Source organism: Narcine bancroftii, chromosome 6 (genome assembly GCF_036971445.1).
Source record: "Narcine bancroftii isolate sNarBan1 chromosome 6, sNarBan1.hap1, whole genome shotgun sequence".
NCBI lineage: Eukaryota > Metazoa > Chordata > Chondrichthyes > Torpediniformes > Narcinidae > Narcine > Narcine bancroftii.
In genome coordinates this window covers 47,208,066-47,224,165 of record NC_091474.1, presented here as the reverse complement: position 1 = coordinate 47,224,165, position 16,100 = coordinate 47,208,066, and the positions used below count along the sequence as shown (strand labels likewise).

The following is a 16,100-nucleotide window of genomic DNA, read 5'->3' as shown; positions in this document are numbered from 1 at the left end:
CTGTTGGGGAAAGAAGTTGAAGATGCCTTACATAAGAGTTTGAGGGTTGATCTTATAGAGATATTTAAAATTATGAGAGGCACAGATAAAGTAGAAGATTCTGAAAGTAGAGGGTAGAGTTTTAAGGTGAGAGAGAGAGAAATTTAAGATGTGTGCTCAGCCACCATTGTTCATGCTGCTGTCTCATGATGGTACTGCCAGATTCAGCTCCAATAGAATCATCGGATTTGCAGACGACACAACAGAAGTTGGCCTCATCAGGAGCATCAGAGAGCAGGTTGAAAGGCACATAAAATGGCACGAGAACAACAATCTGAGTCTCAACGTGGACAAAGCAAAGGAGATGATTGTGGACTGAAGGTGGAACATTCTCCACTGCACGTCAATGGTTCCACCATGGAAAGAATGGAAAGCCAAAGTTCCTTGGTGTGCTTAGAATGGATGATCTATCTTGGACCCACAACACCTCCCCATTAGACAGGAAGGCGCAGCAGTGCCTACACTTCTAAAGGAGGCTGATGGGGGCAAGGCCCCCATCTTTACAACCTTTTTACTAGAGCATAGCTGAGAGTGTCCTGTCTGGCCACATAATTTTGTGGTATGGTAGCTGCAAAGCATTAACTGGAAATCTATGCAGAGTTTCATTAAAGCAGCTGAGACAATCACTGGGATCTCCCTTTCCTCTATATATGACATTTACTGGAAGTGGTGTCAAAAGAAGGCTCAAAGAATTATGGAAAACCCTTTTTATCCAACACACATCTTCAACCCACCATCATCAAAATGAGGTGTCGGATCATCAAAATCAGGACTGCCAGACTTGAGAATAGCTTCTTCCCACAAGCTGTGAGACTGCAAAACAGTACAAATATTTATATATGTATTGTGTATGCAACATAGTGAGGATCATCAGGTTATAAATGTACACAGAGATGATAATAAACGTGAACATATGGACAGATACATTGACAGGAAAGTTTAGAATATGGGTCAAATGGAACTATTCAAGAATGCCAACATGATCAGCATGGGTAAAAATGGCAGCTGCGTGGATCTGGGAGAGCAGAGAGATAGTGCTGCTCCGAAGGGCTTCACGCTGCCGGCTCCACACAGGCTTTCAACAGCCTGTTAAAGCACCCGATGATGTCTGTAAGTTAAGTCCTGCAACCGCAGAGGTCTGTGCCCAAGATGGCAATGCTCGTGTTCGGCAGCGGCCAAGCAGGGTTGCGACTCCAGGTTGGTGCAGGGTACCCAGAAATGGGGAGAACACCCCCTCACCACTGTTGAGAAGGAGAAGCAGAGGGGACAACACTACAGGATGATGACCATGGCAGCGAACCAGCGAGAGGCTCAGTGGCCGAGGGACCCTCACATGCTGCAGGCGACTTGTGGTTGGGGGACCCACACAGGCTGCAAGCTGCTGGAGACCGGCTCATGAGAACGAGGTATCAGAAGTGGGATTCGATAGGGTGCTGAGGGCAAGAGGAGTTCCCGAAAGGCCTTGGACACTGAAGGATTCCTGACTGTGTTAGAGGTTTGCATCTGGAGTTCGGGTTGCCAGTGGACTGAAATACGAGCCTATATGGATGCAGAGGCTGCGGGAGCACTGAAGGCGAATCCACGGACACTCTTGTTTGACTTTCTCTCTTACTGCAAGGGTCATGGGGCGACACTAATGGAAACCCTTTGTCTGCCTTATTGCAAGCAGAGGGCAATTTTATGTAATATTATGTTTTGTACTATTATATGACAATAAAAGAAACGGAATCTGAATTTGGGCTCTGTGCTATACAACTCTAAGGTACAGAACACTCTCTGTAGATTTTAGCTTGATCAATGAGTTATTTATGGTCAATTTTCTTTATTCTGGTAATAAAGCATTCCTGACCTGAAAGCAGTGACAGAGAAGGCTGCACGTTTCACAGGCCTTTGTTTGCCAGTTGCTGTATTAGTTTGTTTCATTGCTGCAACACAAATACATTGGTTTATTCATTCCAACAATTTGTAACCATATTCCAAATTTAAACAGGACAATCACTGCATGTAATTATGGCAACTGTAGCAAAATCATACAGATCCAAGAGATAACATGATGATATACTGGAGAAGGTCAGACTGATAACATCAGGGAGGCATGGTTAGCGAGGCGGTTAGTGCAACGCTACCACAGCGCCAGTGACCCGAGTTCAAATCTGGTGCTGTCTGTAAGGAGTTTGTACGCTCTCCCCGTGTCTGTGTGGGTGTCCTCCGGATGTTCCAGTTTCCTCCCACCCTTCAAACCGTACGGGGGTTTTAGGTTAATAGGGGTATTTGGGTGGCATGGCTCGTGGGCCGAAGGACTAGCTGTATGCCCAAATTTAATTTTTAAAAACTTCAAATTTAAAACATTTAAATAATTGATCGTCCTCTTGAAATAATACTTCTTCATTCCCTCCAATATATTTGTTAATCATCTGCAAATGCATTGGTCACAGTTTGCTTTTCCAAAGTTCCAAGCAATTTTCAGAAATTCTTTGGGACAGTCTGCCTTTTCAGAAAGACAGACCAATTTCAGATGTATATATGAGTATTGAGGAAAGATCATAAATGACTAATTTGATTGAATGTTTTGAGGAAGCAGAGTGCTTGATCATCGTGGAGTGGGGCTGGAAAAAGATCATGTTAAGACTGCATATAAAGATAGTAATCAAAAAATTGTGCAAAGTAGAAATAATGCTTTGAGGTGTGTCCATTTCAATGCAAGGAGTATTGTTAGAAAGGCAAGTGCGCTTAGAGCGTGGTTTGGCATGTGGAATTATGACGTGTGTCCATTAGGGAAACTTGGTTCCATTAGGGGTAGGCAGATCAGATTCAGCTCAAATTTCAGATTTATTGTCAGAGTACATACGTGATATCACATACCACCCTGAGTTTCTTTTTTCTGCAGGCGAGGCAGAATGACCACTCATTGGTGGTGCAAAAAATGGACACAGCGTATTCATATAAAGAAATCAAGAACTGTAAACAGATAACGTATGTAAAGAAACTCTGCAATTCAGAGAGAATTTAAAAAAATCAATAAGGTGCACAAACGAGACTCCTTAAATGAGTCTCCAATTAAGTTTGTTGTTAAAGAGTCTGATGGCAGAGGGGTAGCAGCTCTTCCTGAACCTGGTAGTGAGGTGCAGTCCTGTGGCACCTTGACCTCTTTCCTGATGGCAGCAGCAAGAACAGAGGGTGCACTGTGGATCCTTGATGATTGTTGCTACTCTTTGATGGCAGTGTTCCCTGTAGACGTTCTCGATCGAGGGGAGGGTTTTGCCTGTGATGTCTTAGGCTGTGTTAACTACTTTTTGGTGGGCTTTTTGCTTAGGGCAGGGGTTCCCAAACTTTTTGTTCCTCTGTACCCCTTAGGCATTTTTATAGGTTCCCGTGTACCCCTAAAAATTAAGGATCTGCAATCTGACTGCAGATTACAATATCTTGTATTGTACAGTAGTGGTTATTCTCTCAGACCCAATGTACCCCTGAAATGTGCAAATGTACCACTGGGGGAACATGTACCCCAGGTTGGGAACCCCTGCCTTAGGGTATTAGTGACCCCATACAGCCTTAGGGTATTAGTGACCCCATACAGTGATACAGCCGGTCAGCACACTTACCACCACACATCTATTGAAATTTGTCAGGGTTTCTGGTGTCAAACAAAGCTTCTGCAAACTCGGCAGCTCAACGTTCTGATGTTTCAAACGTGATAAAGGGGAAATGGTGCCATTGCTTGTCAGGTAAACTGTTACAGCAATGCTTAATGCTGAATCTATATGGGTGGAACTAAGAAATGGGAAAGGTATGACCATATTAATTGGATTGTATTATAGACCACACAGTAGTCAGCAAGAAGTGGGGAGCAAATCTATAGTGAGATAGCAGACGGCTGCAGGAAAAAAAAAATGGTGATAGTAGATGATTTTAACTTTTCACATATTGACCGGAACGGTAAAAGGGCTGGACGAGTTAGAGTTTGTCAGGGAATCTTTTCTAAATCAATAGAAAGAGGTACCAACTAGACCAGTGATTCTCAACCTTTTTCTTTCCACTCACATACCACTTTAAGTAATCCCTTACTAACCACAGAGCGCCTAAGGCAATAGGAACAATAGGAAAATCAGGTTGGTGTTGGATCCCAAGAGAAGGAATTTGTTGAATGCCTGCAAGATTGCTTTGTAGGGGAGCTTGTGGTGGAGCTCACTGGGGAAAAGGAAATTCTGGATCTGGTGTTGATTAGGTCAAAAGAACCAAGAAGAATTAGTAATTACAATATGATAGAATTCATCCTGCAGTTTGAGAGGGAGAAGCCAAAATCAGATATGACGGAATAACAGTGAGTAAAGGTGACTACAGAGACTTGAGAGAGGAACTGCCCACAGTGGATCAGAAGGGGACCCGAGCTAGAAAAAGAGTAGAACAGCAATGGCAAGACCTTATGGGAATAATTCAGAAGATGCAAGACCATTTCACCCCAAAGAAAAAGTAGTATTCTAAAGGGAAGGTGAGGGAACCACAGCTGGGAAGGGAAATCAAAGACACCAAACAATAACCTAGACAGATTAAAAAAAAGAGGAAGTGGTGCCAGTCTTGAGGAAAATAAGGGTGTTGGCCCGCCGCGGCGGCAATCGAGCCAGTGCTCTGGGCGGCGAGCTCAACCAAAGGCCAGCAGCCCGTTCAGCGGCACTGCCCCCAACAAGCGAACCTGTGGGTGAACAGCAAGGGCATCTTAAAGGCCAATGACCCCAAAATGGCGCTGGCCTTGCTGCGCAGCCAACAAACAGGGACAGTGCGCAGGGAAGAAGGGCATTATTATGCAGGAAAGTACCCACATGCTGGATACCTGTTTTTGTTATGCTTATTGTGACATCAGTTAAGGGGGGCTACGGCGGCAACAGAGCAAGTATAAAAGTCAGTGCTGAGCCCCAATAAAACTCAAGAGCTTAATCTGACGACACTACATGTGTGGGTCTTCCTTCGAGTAGCGCATGGCTACAATTGGTGACACCGACGGTTTAGACAACATCTAAATCCAACGATGAGTTAACAGGCAGCATCAACGCAGTCACTCTCAAGCTGCCGACCTTCTGGACAAATGGACTATGTGTGGTTTGACCAGGCTGAGACACAGTTCCAGATCCAGCAGAGTCCACCCGGTACTACCACGTGGTGAGGGCCCTTGACCAGGACACAGCAGGCCGCGTGGTCAACTTCATCCAGGAGCCCCCATTGGATGGCGCGTACACCGGCTTCAAGGACTTGCTGATCAAGATCTTTGGGCTCTCACAGCGTGAGCGAGAGGCATGTCTGCTCCTCCTGGACGGGTGAGGGGACAGGCCCCCGTCAGCCTTAATGAATGAGATGCAGGCCCTCCTGGGCAAATACGAGCCCTGCATCATGTTTGAGCGGGCATTCCTGAAGCAACTGCCAGAGGACATCCAACTGCTCCTGGCTGACACAGATTTCAGTGACCCCAGAAATTAACAGCATGAGTGGACATTCTGTGGAAACAGAAGAGAGAGTGCTCGATGTCCGTGGGGCTTGTCACTAAACTCAACAGCCAGACTCATGCAGAGCCGCTGAGAGAACAGCAGCGCCCCAGAAGAGGTGATCCAGATGACCAGTGGTGCTTCTACCACCAGAGATGAGGTGCCAGAACCCGCCGGTGCAGGCCGCCATGCACGTTTCAGGTACGTCAGCCAAGGGGGGGCCATGGCGGGAACAGTGCAAGTATAAAGGTCGGGCCTGAGCCCTAATAAAACTCAGAGCTTATCCTGACTACACTACATGTGTGTGTGTCTTCTTTCAGGCTACAGGTGAATAAATTCTCAGGGCCTTACAAATATACCCTCAGACTTTGAGGGAGGTTAGTGTAAAAACTGCAGGGACCCTGACAGATATATTTAAAAAGTCCTTAGCCACAGATGAGGACCTGGAAGACTGGAAGATAGCTAATGTTGTTCAGGAAAGGCCCCAAGAATAATTCAGGAAATTATAGGCCAGTGAGCCTAACATCAGTGGCTGTTAAATTATTGGAAGATATTCGAAGAAATCCAATGTACAAGTATTGTGACAAACAGGCTCCGATTAGGGATAACCAACATGGTTTTGTGCATGGTAGGCCATGTTTGACCGATCTAATGCAGTTTTTCAAGGAGGTTACCAGGGAATTTGATGAAGAAAGGCTGTGGATGTTGTATACATGGACTTTAGTAGTAAGTTGTACTAAACCTTGGGTTTGGGGAAGAAGCCAGAAGGTAGTAAATGATTGCCTCCCTAATTGGCAGCCTGTGATTAGTGGTGTGCCTCAGGGTTCAGTCCTGGATCCATTGTGGTTGTATTAACAATCCGGATGATAATGTAGTAAATTGGATAAGCAAGTTTGCATATGGCACAAAGATTGGAGGTGCAGTCAACAGGGAGGAAGGCTTTCAAAGCTTCCAGCATGATGTGGACCAGATGGAAACATGGGCTGCAAAGTGGCAGAATTTAATGCGGACAAGTATGAGCTGTTGCACCATGGGAGGGCTAACCAGGAAAAGACATACACGATAAATGGTAGGGCACTCAGGAGTTCAGTTGAACAAAGGGATCTGGGAATACAGATACATAATTTCCTGAAAGTGGCATTAAAGGGCAGAGTTGTAAACAGACCTTTTGTTACGTTAGGCTACATCTGCCTAACCTGTGAGGCTGATGCATGATTGGCCCTTGCACAACGACAGATTAACTATCACCTGAGACCTAGGCTGAGCTTTAGTAAGCAACCCCCCCCCCCACCACCACCTGAAATATTCCCCTCTACCCTTTCTTTCCTGTGAGCCATCCCAATGTGACCTCCGACGCGCAGTCCCAAAACTGGTTGGCTTCCTTCAACCGGTCTCAGCTCAAACTCTCTTGCCCAAATCAGTTCTTTGCCCCCACCCCTCCCTTTTCTCCTGAAGCATTGACAATGCTGGAAAAGACTATCTCCCTGTTTGTTGTTTCTAAATGTTTCCCATTGGCAACTGACAATACAACCCACCGACCTCTTAGCCATGGCCACTGGGGAGAGAGCTGTTCACTTGTTGCAGCTGCTTCAAAAGGGCATCTTAAGCTGTGAGCTGCAGCCACTCATTACACAGTGCCTGTGGTTGGTTGGTACTGTAGGTTTAACCCTCATTTTTTCTTTGGCTTGGCTTCGTGGACGAAGATTTATGGAGGGGTAATGTCCACGTCAGCTGCAGGCTCGTTTGTGGCTGACAAGTCCGATGCGGGACAGGCAGACACGGTTGTAGTGGTTGCAAAGGAAAATTGGTTGGTTGGGGTTGGGTGTTGGGTTTTTCCTCCTTTGCCTTTTGTCAGTGAGGTGGGCTCTGCGGTGTTCTTCAAAGGAGGTTGCTGCCCGCCAAACTGTGAGGCGCCAAGATGCACGGTTTGAGGCGATATCAGCCCACTGGCGGTGGTCAATGTGGCAGGCACCAAGAGATTTCTTTAGGCAGTCCTTGTACCTCTTCTTTGGTGCACCACGGTGGCCAGTGGAGAGCTCGCCATATAACACGATCTTGGGAAGGCGATGGTCCTCCATTCTGGAGACGTGACCTACCCAGCGCAGTTGGATCTTCAGCAGCGTGGATTCGATGCTGTTGGCCTCTGCCATCTCGAGTACTTTGATGTTGGAGATGAAGTCGCTTCAATGAATGTTGAAGATGGAGCAGAGACAACGCTGGTGGAAGCGTTCTAGGAGTCGTAGGTGATGCCGGTAGAGGACCCATGATTCGGAGCCGAACAGGAGTGTGGGTATGACAACGGCTCTGTATACGCTTATCTTTGTGAGGTTTTTCAGTTGGAGACAAGATCTCCATCCTCAACCGATGGTCAGAACACTTCCAATCTCTTTTCAGTGCCAACCGCTCAGTCCAAGAATCCGCCCTGCTCCAGCTCCCTCAACAGCCCTTAAGGCTAGAGCTGGATGAGGTCCTCACCCGGTAAGAGACATATAAGGCAATTGAACAACTGAAAAGTGGCAAAGCAGCAGGTATGGATGGAATCCCCCCCAGAGGTCTGGAAGGTTGGCGGCAAAACTCTGCATCCCAAACTGCACGAGTTTTTCAAGCTCTGCTGGGACCAAGGAAAGCTGCCTCAGGACCTTCGTGATGCCATCATCATCACCCTGTACAAAAACAAAGGCGAGAAATCAGACTGCTCAAACTACAGGGGAATCACACTGCTCTCCATTGCAGGCAAAATCTTCGCTAGGATTCTCCTAAATGGAAAAATACCTAGTGTCGCCGAGAATGTTCTCCCAGAATCACAGTGCGGCTTTCGCGCAAACAGAGGAACTACTGACATGGTCTTTGCCCTCAGACAGCTCCAAGAAAAGTGCAGAGAACAAAACAAAGGACTCTACATCACCTTTGTTGACCTCACCAAAGCCTTCGACACCGTGAGCAGGAAAGGGCTTTAGCAAATACTAGAGCGCCTCGGATGCCTTCTAAAGTTCCTCAACGTGGTTATCCAACTGCACGAAAACCAACAAGGTCAGGTCAGATACAGCAATGAGCTCTCTGAACCCTTCTCCATTAACAATGGCGTGAAGCAAGGCTGTGTTCTCGCACCAACCCTCTTTTCAATCTTCTTCAGTATGATGCTGAAACAAGCCATGAAAGACCTCAACAATGAAGACGCTGTTTACATCCGGTACCGCACGGATGGCAGTCTCTTCAATCTGAGGCGCCTGCAAGCTCACACCAAGACACAAGAGAAACTTGTCCGTGAACTACTCTTTGCAGATGATGCCGCTTTAGTTGCCCATTCAGAGCCAGCTCTTCAGCGCTTGACGTCCTGTTTTGCTGGAACTGCCAAAATGTTTGGCCTGGAAGTCAGCCTGAAGAAAACTGAGGTCCTCCATCAGCCAGCTCCCCACCATGACTACCGCCTCCATCGGGCACACAAAACTCAAAACGATCAACCAGTTTACCTATCTCGGCTGCACCATTTCATCAGATGCAAGGATCGACAACGAGATAGACAATAGACTCGCCAAGGCAAATAGTGCCTTTGGAAGACTACACAAAAGAGTCTGGTAAAACAACCAACTAACCCTCATTTAGTTACTTGTTATACTGTGCCCGTGGGTGGTGGGTACTGTGGGTTTAACCCTAGTTTAGTTACTCGGTACTCTACTGTGTCTGTGAGTGGTGGGTGTTATGGGTTTAACCCTCGTTTCACAATCGTGAGTTGAGATTATTTTGCAGTGATTTTCTTGCACCGAATATTATTGCTGTGTTTTTGAATGTGTTCCCTTTTAGGAATTCCCTTATGTGTAAATAAAGAGTGTTGTTGAATTCTAACACTTGTCCAGCCTTGACTCTCTTTGAACCTGTATAACCTATTCTGTTCATAACATGGCATATGCTTCATTATCAACTCGACATGGTGCACAAATGTAATGGTCAAGTCTCAGCCTGCTCCCTCAAACTGGAACATCCGGCGATCAAGTGCCATCTCTTCTACCTGCCAAGGGAGTTTTCAGCCATCATGCTGGTTGCCCCAGGATTAAATTCTGCCCCAGACTTACATCAGACTGGCACTGGAGGGGCTGGACACTGTAATCAGCAGCCACAAGGCTGCACATACGGATTCCTTCCCAATCATTGTAGGGGACTTCAACCAACCAAGAAGTATCCGCCAAACTACCATCAACATGTTATCCATGCAATCAGAGGAGCCAACATACTTAACCACTGTTACACCGTCATCAGGATGCTTGCTGTGCCATTCTACGCATGCACTTTGGCAACCTGATTACCTGGCTGTACTTCTACTCCCGGCGTACAAGCAGAGACTGTGGACCACAGCAACAGCAGGACTGCTTTGAATTGGTGGATTGGACTATATTCAAGGATTCCTCTTCAGAGTTGAATGAATATGCCACCAATGTCTCTGACTTTATCAGGACCTGTGTAGATTAGTGTGTGCCCACACATACATGTCGAGAGTACTCTAACTAAAGCTGTGGATGAACCAAAGGATTCGCGGTCATGGAGGGCTAGATCGATTCTATAGAAGACCTGATATGATCAAAGAAGCAATTTTGAGAGAATTTTAAAACAGAATCAGATACACACTAGCTCTACAAGGCGAAACCCAACATCATAAATGGCTGTGATACTTTACTACCCAATTAGCTGCTCAGCTTATTTAGAAAAGGAGAATTCAACTGTGCCTGTGAGGAAAAAATACAGAAATGCTGGAGGAACTCAGCCAGTCACGCAACATCCATAGGAGGTAAAGATATATTGTCATGGTCACATACTTACCTGCATTGGGAGCGGTGCCAGTCGCTGATGATGTAACCAAAGTGATGGATGGGAATAACAGTATGCATGTGTGGGTTGGCTAAGCAGTCAGCATATGGGGGGATGGATCTCGGACACAGGAGGAAGAGAGTGAGAGCATCAGGATCACCCATGTGGCGGTGAGCCAATGATGTCAGACAGGTTTATCTGGGTGGTGTTTGGGGAGTTGAACAATGCAGTGGGAGTCTGAAGAGAATAAGGAAAGTCAACTCCATTTTTGTGCCTTAAAGAAATGAGTGAGTGTATTCTTTAAATGTGTGTAAACAGTGCTGTTACAATATAACCAACATTTTGCACCTGAGACCTTCTTCAAGTTCTCCACCTTCAGGGCCAAGCCTCCATTACTAACTCTTTTTCTGGCACCTCTCACCTTTCCCCTCCCCTCTCTGACTTCCCCAATCCCCCCCCCTCTCGGATCATCCTACCTTCCACCACTTGATCCACTCCAACATCCTTACCCCCCTCCTCCCCTGCACCCCCCCACCCCCCATTGACCCTGCGCCCTCTTCCAATTCTTGCCTGGTCTTTATCATCCCCATCTGACCTTCCCCTCTTGGAGACAGAATACTTTGTCCTCAGTAGAGGCCTCACCTTCCTCTCACTTCGCCCACACCTCAACGTGTTCTGCACACTCCATGATGCAAACTCTTCTTCTGTTGGCTCCGTTTCTGTGCCCACTTCTACAAACAGGATTCTCCAACCCCCACTACAGTCCACTTCTTTCACTTTAAACCTTTCCTATGGAGACTGGGAGACCTGCTGAGTTCATCCAGCATTTCTGTGTACCTTCTACAATCCCAGCGTCTGTAGTCCTTCAGAGGCCAACACCATTACATTTTTCATGAGGGTGAACCCTTGCAAGGCATCAAGTCCTGATTGTGTACTTGGCAGCATATTGAAAATCTCTGCCAACCAACTAGTGGTAGAACATAACAGGACAATACAGGCCCTTCAGACCTTGATGTTTTGCCGACCCAAATAATTCTAACAAAAAAAAGTACTAAACCCTTCCTTCCTGGTAACCCTCTTTTTTTCTTATATCCATGTGCCTGTCTAAGAGACTCCTAAATGCCCCTCATGTTTCAGCCTCCATTATCATCATCCCTGGCAAGGCATTCCAGGCACCCACAAATCTGTGTGGAAAAAAAAACTTACCCCTGATGTCTCCCCTAAACCTTCTTCCCTTCACTTTGTACATATTTAGACATACAGCACGGTAAAGGCCATTTTGGCCCATGACACCCAATTACCCTACACCTTGGTGGGAGGAAGCTGGAGCACTCGGGGAAAAGCCACACAGACACGGGGAGAACCTACAAACTCCTTACAAATAGCATAGGATTCGAATCCCGGAATCGATCACTGGCATTGTAAAGGCATTGCACTAATTGCTACACCAATCGTGCCACCCTGTCCCCTACTGTGACTCGTTTCCTAAAAGGAGATCCAGTATTGCACTCTCTCTAGCTGGCACCTCTATATATTGATTTAGAAGACTTTCCTGAATGCATTTGACAAACTCCAAGGCATCCAGCCCTTTTACTGTATGGGAGTCCTAGTCAATATGTGGAAAATTAAATCTACTATCACAACCTTCTGTCTCCTGCAGCCGTCTGTTATTTCTCTACAGATCTGCTCCTCCAATTTTTGTTGACTATTGGGTGGTCTATAATACAACCCACGAGTGTGGTCATACCTTTCCCGTTCCTCAACACCATCCATAAAGCCTCATGTCCTCCGGTGTTTGCTATTCCTGTCCTCACAAAGAGGCACTGGCTGTCTACCCTGTCCATGCCTCTCAGAACCTCTACTAAGTTTCCTCTCATCCTCCTTCACTCCAAAGAGAAAAGTCCCATGTTACTTCATGACTTATTTTCCAATCCAGGGAACATCCTGGAAAATCTCCTCTGCACCCTCTCCATAGCTTCTACACCCTTTTTATCATGTTGTGACCAGAACTGAACACAACACTCATGGTCGCATCAGAGATTTGTAGAGTTGCAACATAACCTCTCAGCTCTTGAACTCAATCCCCCTATTAATGAAGCTCAACATCCCAATGGCCTTCTTGACTATCCTATCAACCTGCGTGGCAATCTTGATAGACACAGTATATGGTTTTGGAACCCCCCCCCCCCCGCCACCAAAGTCCCTCTGTTCATCCACAGTCTTAAGTAATAAACCATTGACCCTACACTCATCCTTCTGGTTTGACCTTCTAAAGTGCATCACCATAGAACACAACCACCCAGAAAACAGATCCCTTTGCAAGCTTTGAAAGCTTTTCTTGCTGTCCACAATGCCTCCAATCTTGATGTCATCAGCTAAGTTGATGATCCAATTTACTACATTATCATCCAGATAATTGATATAGACAATAAACAACAATGGTCCCAGCACCGATCCCTGAGGACACCACTAATCACAGGCCTCCAGTCTGGGAAGCAATCATCCACTACCACTCTCTGTCTTCGCCCATTCAGCCAATTTTGAATCTAATTTACAATCTCTCCATGGATACCTAGTGTCTGTACTTTCTGAGCAAGCCTTCCGTGTGGGACCTTGTCAAAAGCCCTACTAAAGTCCACGTAGACAACATCCACAGCCTTTCCTTCATCTACTTTCTTGGTAACCTCTTTGAAAAACTCTACAATATTCATTAAACACGACCTAACATGTACAAAGTCATGCTGACTATTCTTAATCCACCCTTGGCTGTCCAAAAACTTGTATACCTGATCTCTCAGACACCCTCCAATAATTTACCTACTATTGACTTCAGGCTCACTGGCCTGTAATTTCCTGGTTTACTTTTGGAGCCTTTTTTAAACAACAGGACAACATGAGCTACCCTCCAATCCTTTGGCACCTCACCCAGGGACAAGGATGTTTTAAATATTTCTGGCAGAGCCCCTGCAATTTCCACACTCGGCTCCCTCAAGGTCCGAGGGAATATCATGTCAAGCCTGGGGGATTGATCTACTTTTATTCGCTGTAAGGCAGCAAGCCCCTCCCCTCCTTAATCTCCATATGTTCTATGTCACTACTGCTTGTTTCCCTTCCTTCCTTATACACGATGCCAGTTTCCTGAGTAAATACTGATACAAAAAAACTGTTTGCGATCTCCCCTATCTCGTGAGGCTCCACACATAGACGACCACTCTGATCTTCTAGGGGACCAATTTTGTCCCTTACTATCCTTTTACTCTTAACATATTTGTAGAAGCCCTTTGGGTTTACCTTCACATTCTCTGCCAAAGCAACCTCATGATTTCTTTTTGCCTTAATTTCCATATTAAATTTTTCTTACATTTTCTATATTCTTCTAGTACCTCTCTTCTTCTTAACCCGATCACCCTTGAAAACCATGGTTACCTGTGCCTGTTAACTTTGCCTTTAATCCTGACGGGAACATGCAAACTCTGCACTCTGAAAATGTCATCTTTGAACACCTTCCATTTACTGAACACATCCTTGCCAACTTATCCCAATCCATTCTTCCTAGATCCTTTATCATTTCCACAAAATTGCCCTTTCTCCAATTTGGAATCTCAGCTCAAAGACCAGACCTGTCCTTATCCATAATTCTTCTTTCTTTGGCTTGGCTTCGCGGACAAAGATTTATGGAGGGGGTAAAATGTCCACGTCAGCTGCAGGCTCGTTGGTGGCTGACAAGTCCGATGCGGGACAGGCATACACGGTTGCAGCGGTTGCAGGGGAAAATTGGTTGGTTGGGGTTGGATGTTGGGTTTTTCCTCCTTTGCCTTTTGTCAGTGAGGTGGGCTCTGCGGTCTTCTTCAAAGGAGGTTGCTGCCCGCCGAACTGTGAGGCGCCAAGATGCACGGTTTGAGGCGATATCAGCCCACTGGCGGTGGTCAATGTGGCAGGCACCAAGAGATTTCTTTAGGCAGTCCTTGTACCTTTTCTTTGGTGCACCTCTGTCACGGTGGCCAGTGGAGAGCTCGTCATATAACACGATCTTGGGAAGGCGATGGTCCTCCATTCTGGAGACGTGACCCACCCAGCGCAGCTGGATCTTCAGCAGCGTGGACTCGATGCTGTCGACCTCTGCCATCTCGAGTACTTCGACGTTAGGGTTGAAAGCGCTCCAATGAATGTTGAGGATGGAGCGGAGACAACGCTGGTGGAAGCGTTCTAGGAGCCGTAGGTGATGCCGGTAGAGGACCCATGATTCGGAGCCGAACAGGAGTGTGGGTATGACAACGGCTCTGTATACGCTCATCTTTGTGAGGTTTTTCAGTTGGTTGTTTTTCCAGATTCTTTTGTGTAGTCTTCCAAAGGCGCTATTTGCCTTGGCGAGTCTGTTGTCTATCTCGTTGTCGATTCTTGCATCTGATGAAATGGTGCAGCCGAGATAGGTAAACTGGTTGACCGTTTTGAGTTTTGTGTGCCCGATGGAGATGTGGGGGGGCTGGTAGTCATGGTGGGGAGCTGGCTGATGGAGGACCTCAGTTTTCTTCAGGCTGACTTCCAGGCCAAACATTTTGGCAGTTTCCGCAAAACAGGACGTCAAGCGCTGACTTGAAACTAATGACATCACCTCAGACTTAACCAGTTTGAACTCCATCTGCCACTTTTCCGCCCAATTCTGCATCCTGTCTATATCCTTTTGTAACTTGTGACAACATTTAGCACAATCCAACATTCGTATCATCCGTAAACTTACTAACCCATCCTTTTGCCTCTTCATCTAGGTCATTTATAAAAATTACAAAGAGCAGGGGTCCCAGAACAGATCCCTGCAGAACTCCACTCGTCACTTACCTCAAGGCAGAATACTTTCCATCTTCTACTACCCTCTGCTTTCTACATGCAAGCCAATTTTCAATCCACACAACCAAGGTTCCATGGACCCCATGCCTCATGACTTTCTGAACGAGTATCTCTTGGGGCACCTTACTAAAATTCATATACACCACACCTACCAGCCTACACTCATCAATTTCTTTTGTAACCTCCTAAAAAAAATCAATTAGGATTAGACTTGTGAGACACAACCTTCCCTTCACAAAACCAGGCCGACTATCCTTGAGTAGACTTTACTTCTCCAAATGCTCAGAGATCCTATTATTAAGAATCCTGTCCAATAGTTTACACACTACTGATGATGTAAGACTCACCAATCTCTGATTCCCAGGAGATTACCTTTTTTTAAACAAAGGGACAACATTTGCCATTTTACAATCCCCGGCACCTTTCTGTGGCCAAAGGGGACTCAAGGATCATAGCCACTGCCCCAGCTTTCTCCTCCCTCACTTCCAAAAGCAACCTGGGGTATATTGTATCTGGCCCTGGGGACTTATCAATCTTAATGTATTTAAAAAAGATCCAACCTTCCTCTTACTTAATCTCAACATCGTCCAGCACACAAACCTGTTCTATTCCAACCCCTGATAAAGTCCGTTTCTCTTGTGAATACTGAATGAAAGTACTCATTTATGACCTCCCCACCCTCCTCCACTTCCAGTTGCATGTTGCCTCCTTTATCCTTTAGTGGCCCCACCTTCATTCTCATCATCCTTCTGTTCTTCACATATGCATAGAACGGCTTGGAGCTCTCCCTAATCCTACTTGCTAAGGCCTTCTCATGCTCCCTTCGAGCTCCACGTCCTTTCTCAAGCTCCTTCCTGGCTACCCTATAATTCTCATGAGCCCTTTCTATTTCCTGCTTCCTAAATCTTTCTTCTTCCTCTTAACCATATGCCTCACCTGTTT

General features: G+C 46.2%; 1 protein-coding gene across 11 annotated transcripts in view; it reads right to left on the bottom strand.

Moving 5' to 3' along the window:
* The window catches only part of LOC138736045 (protein mono-ADP-ribosyltransferase PARP11), an 89,177-nt gene that overhangs the window by 17,854 nt on the left and 55,223 nt on the right, over nucleotides 1-16,100 (bottom strand). For all 11 annotated transcript variants that reach the window (XM_069884883.1, XM_069884875.1, XM_069884874.1 and 8 more), the window contains one exon: nucleotides 1,889-1,964. In XM_069884883.1, the coding sequence (XP_069740984.1) occupies nucleotides 1,889-1,964 (76 nt within the window). The remainder of the gene's footprint in view (nucleotides 1-1,888; nucleotides 1,965-16,100) is intronic.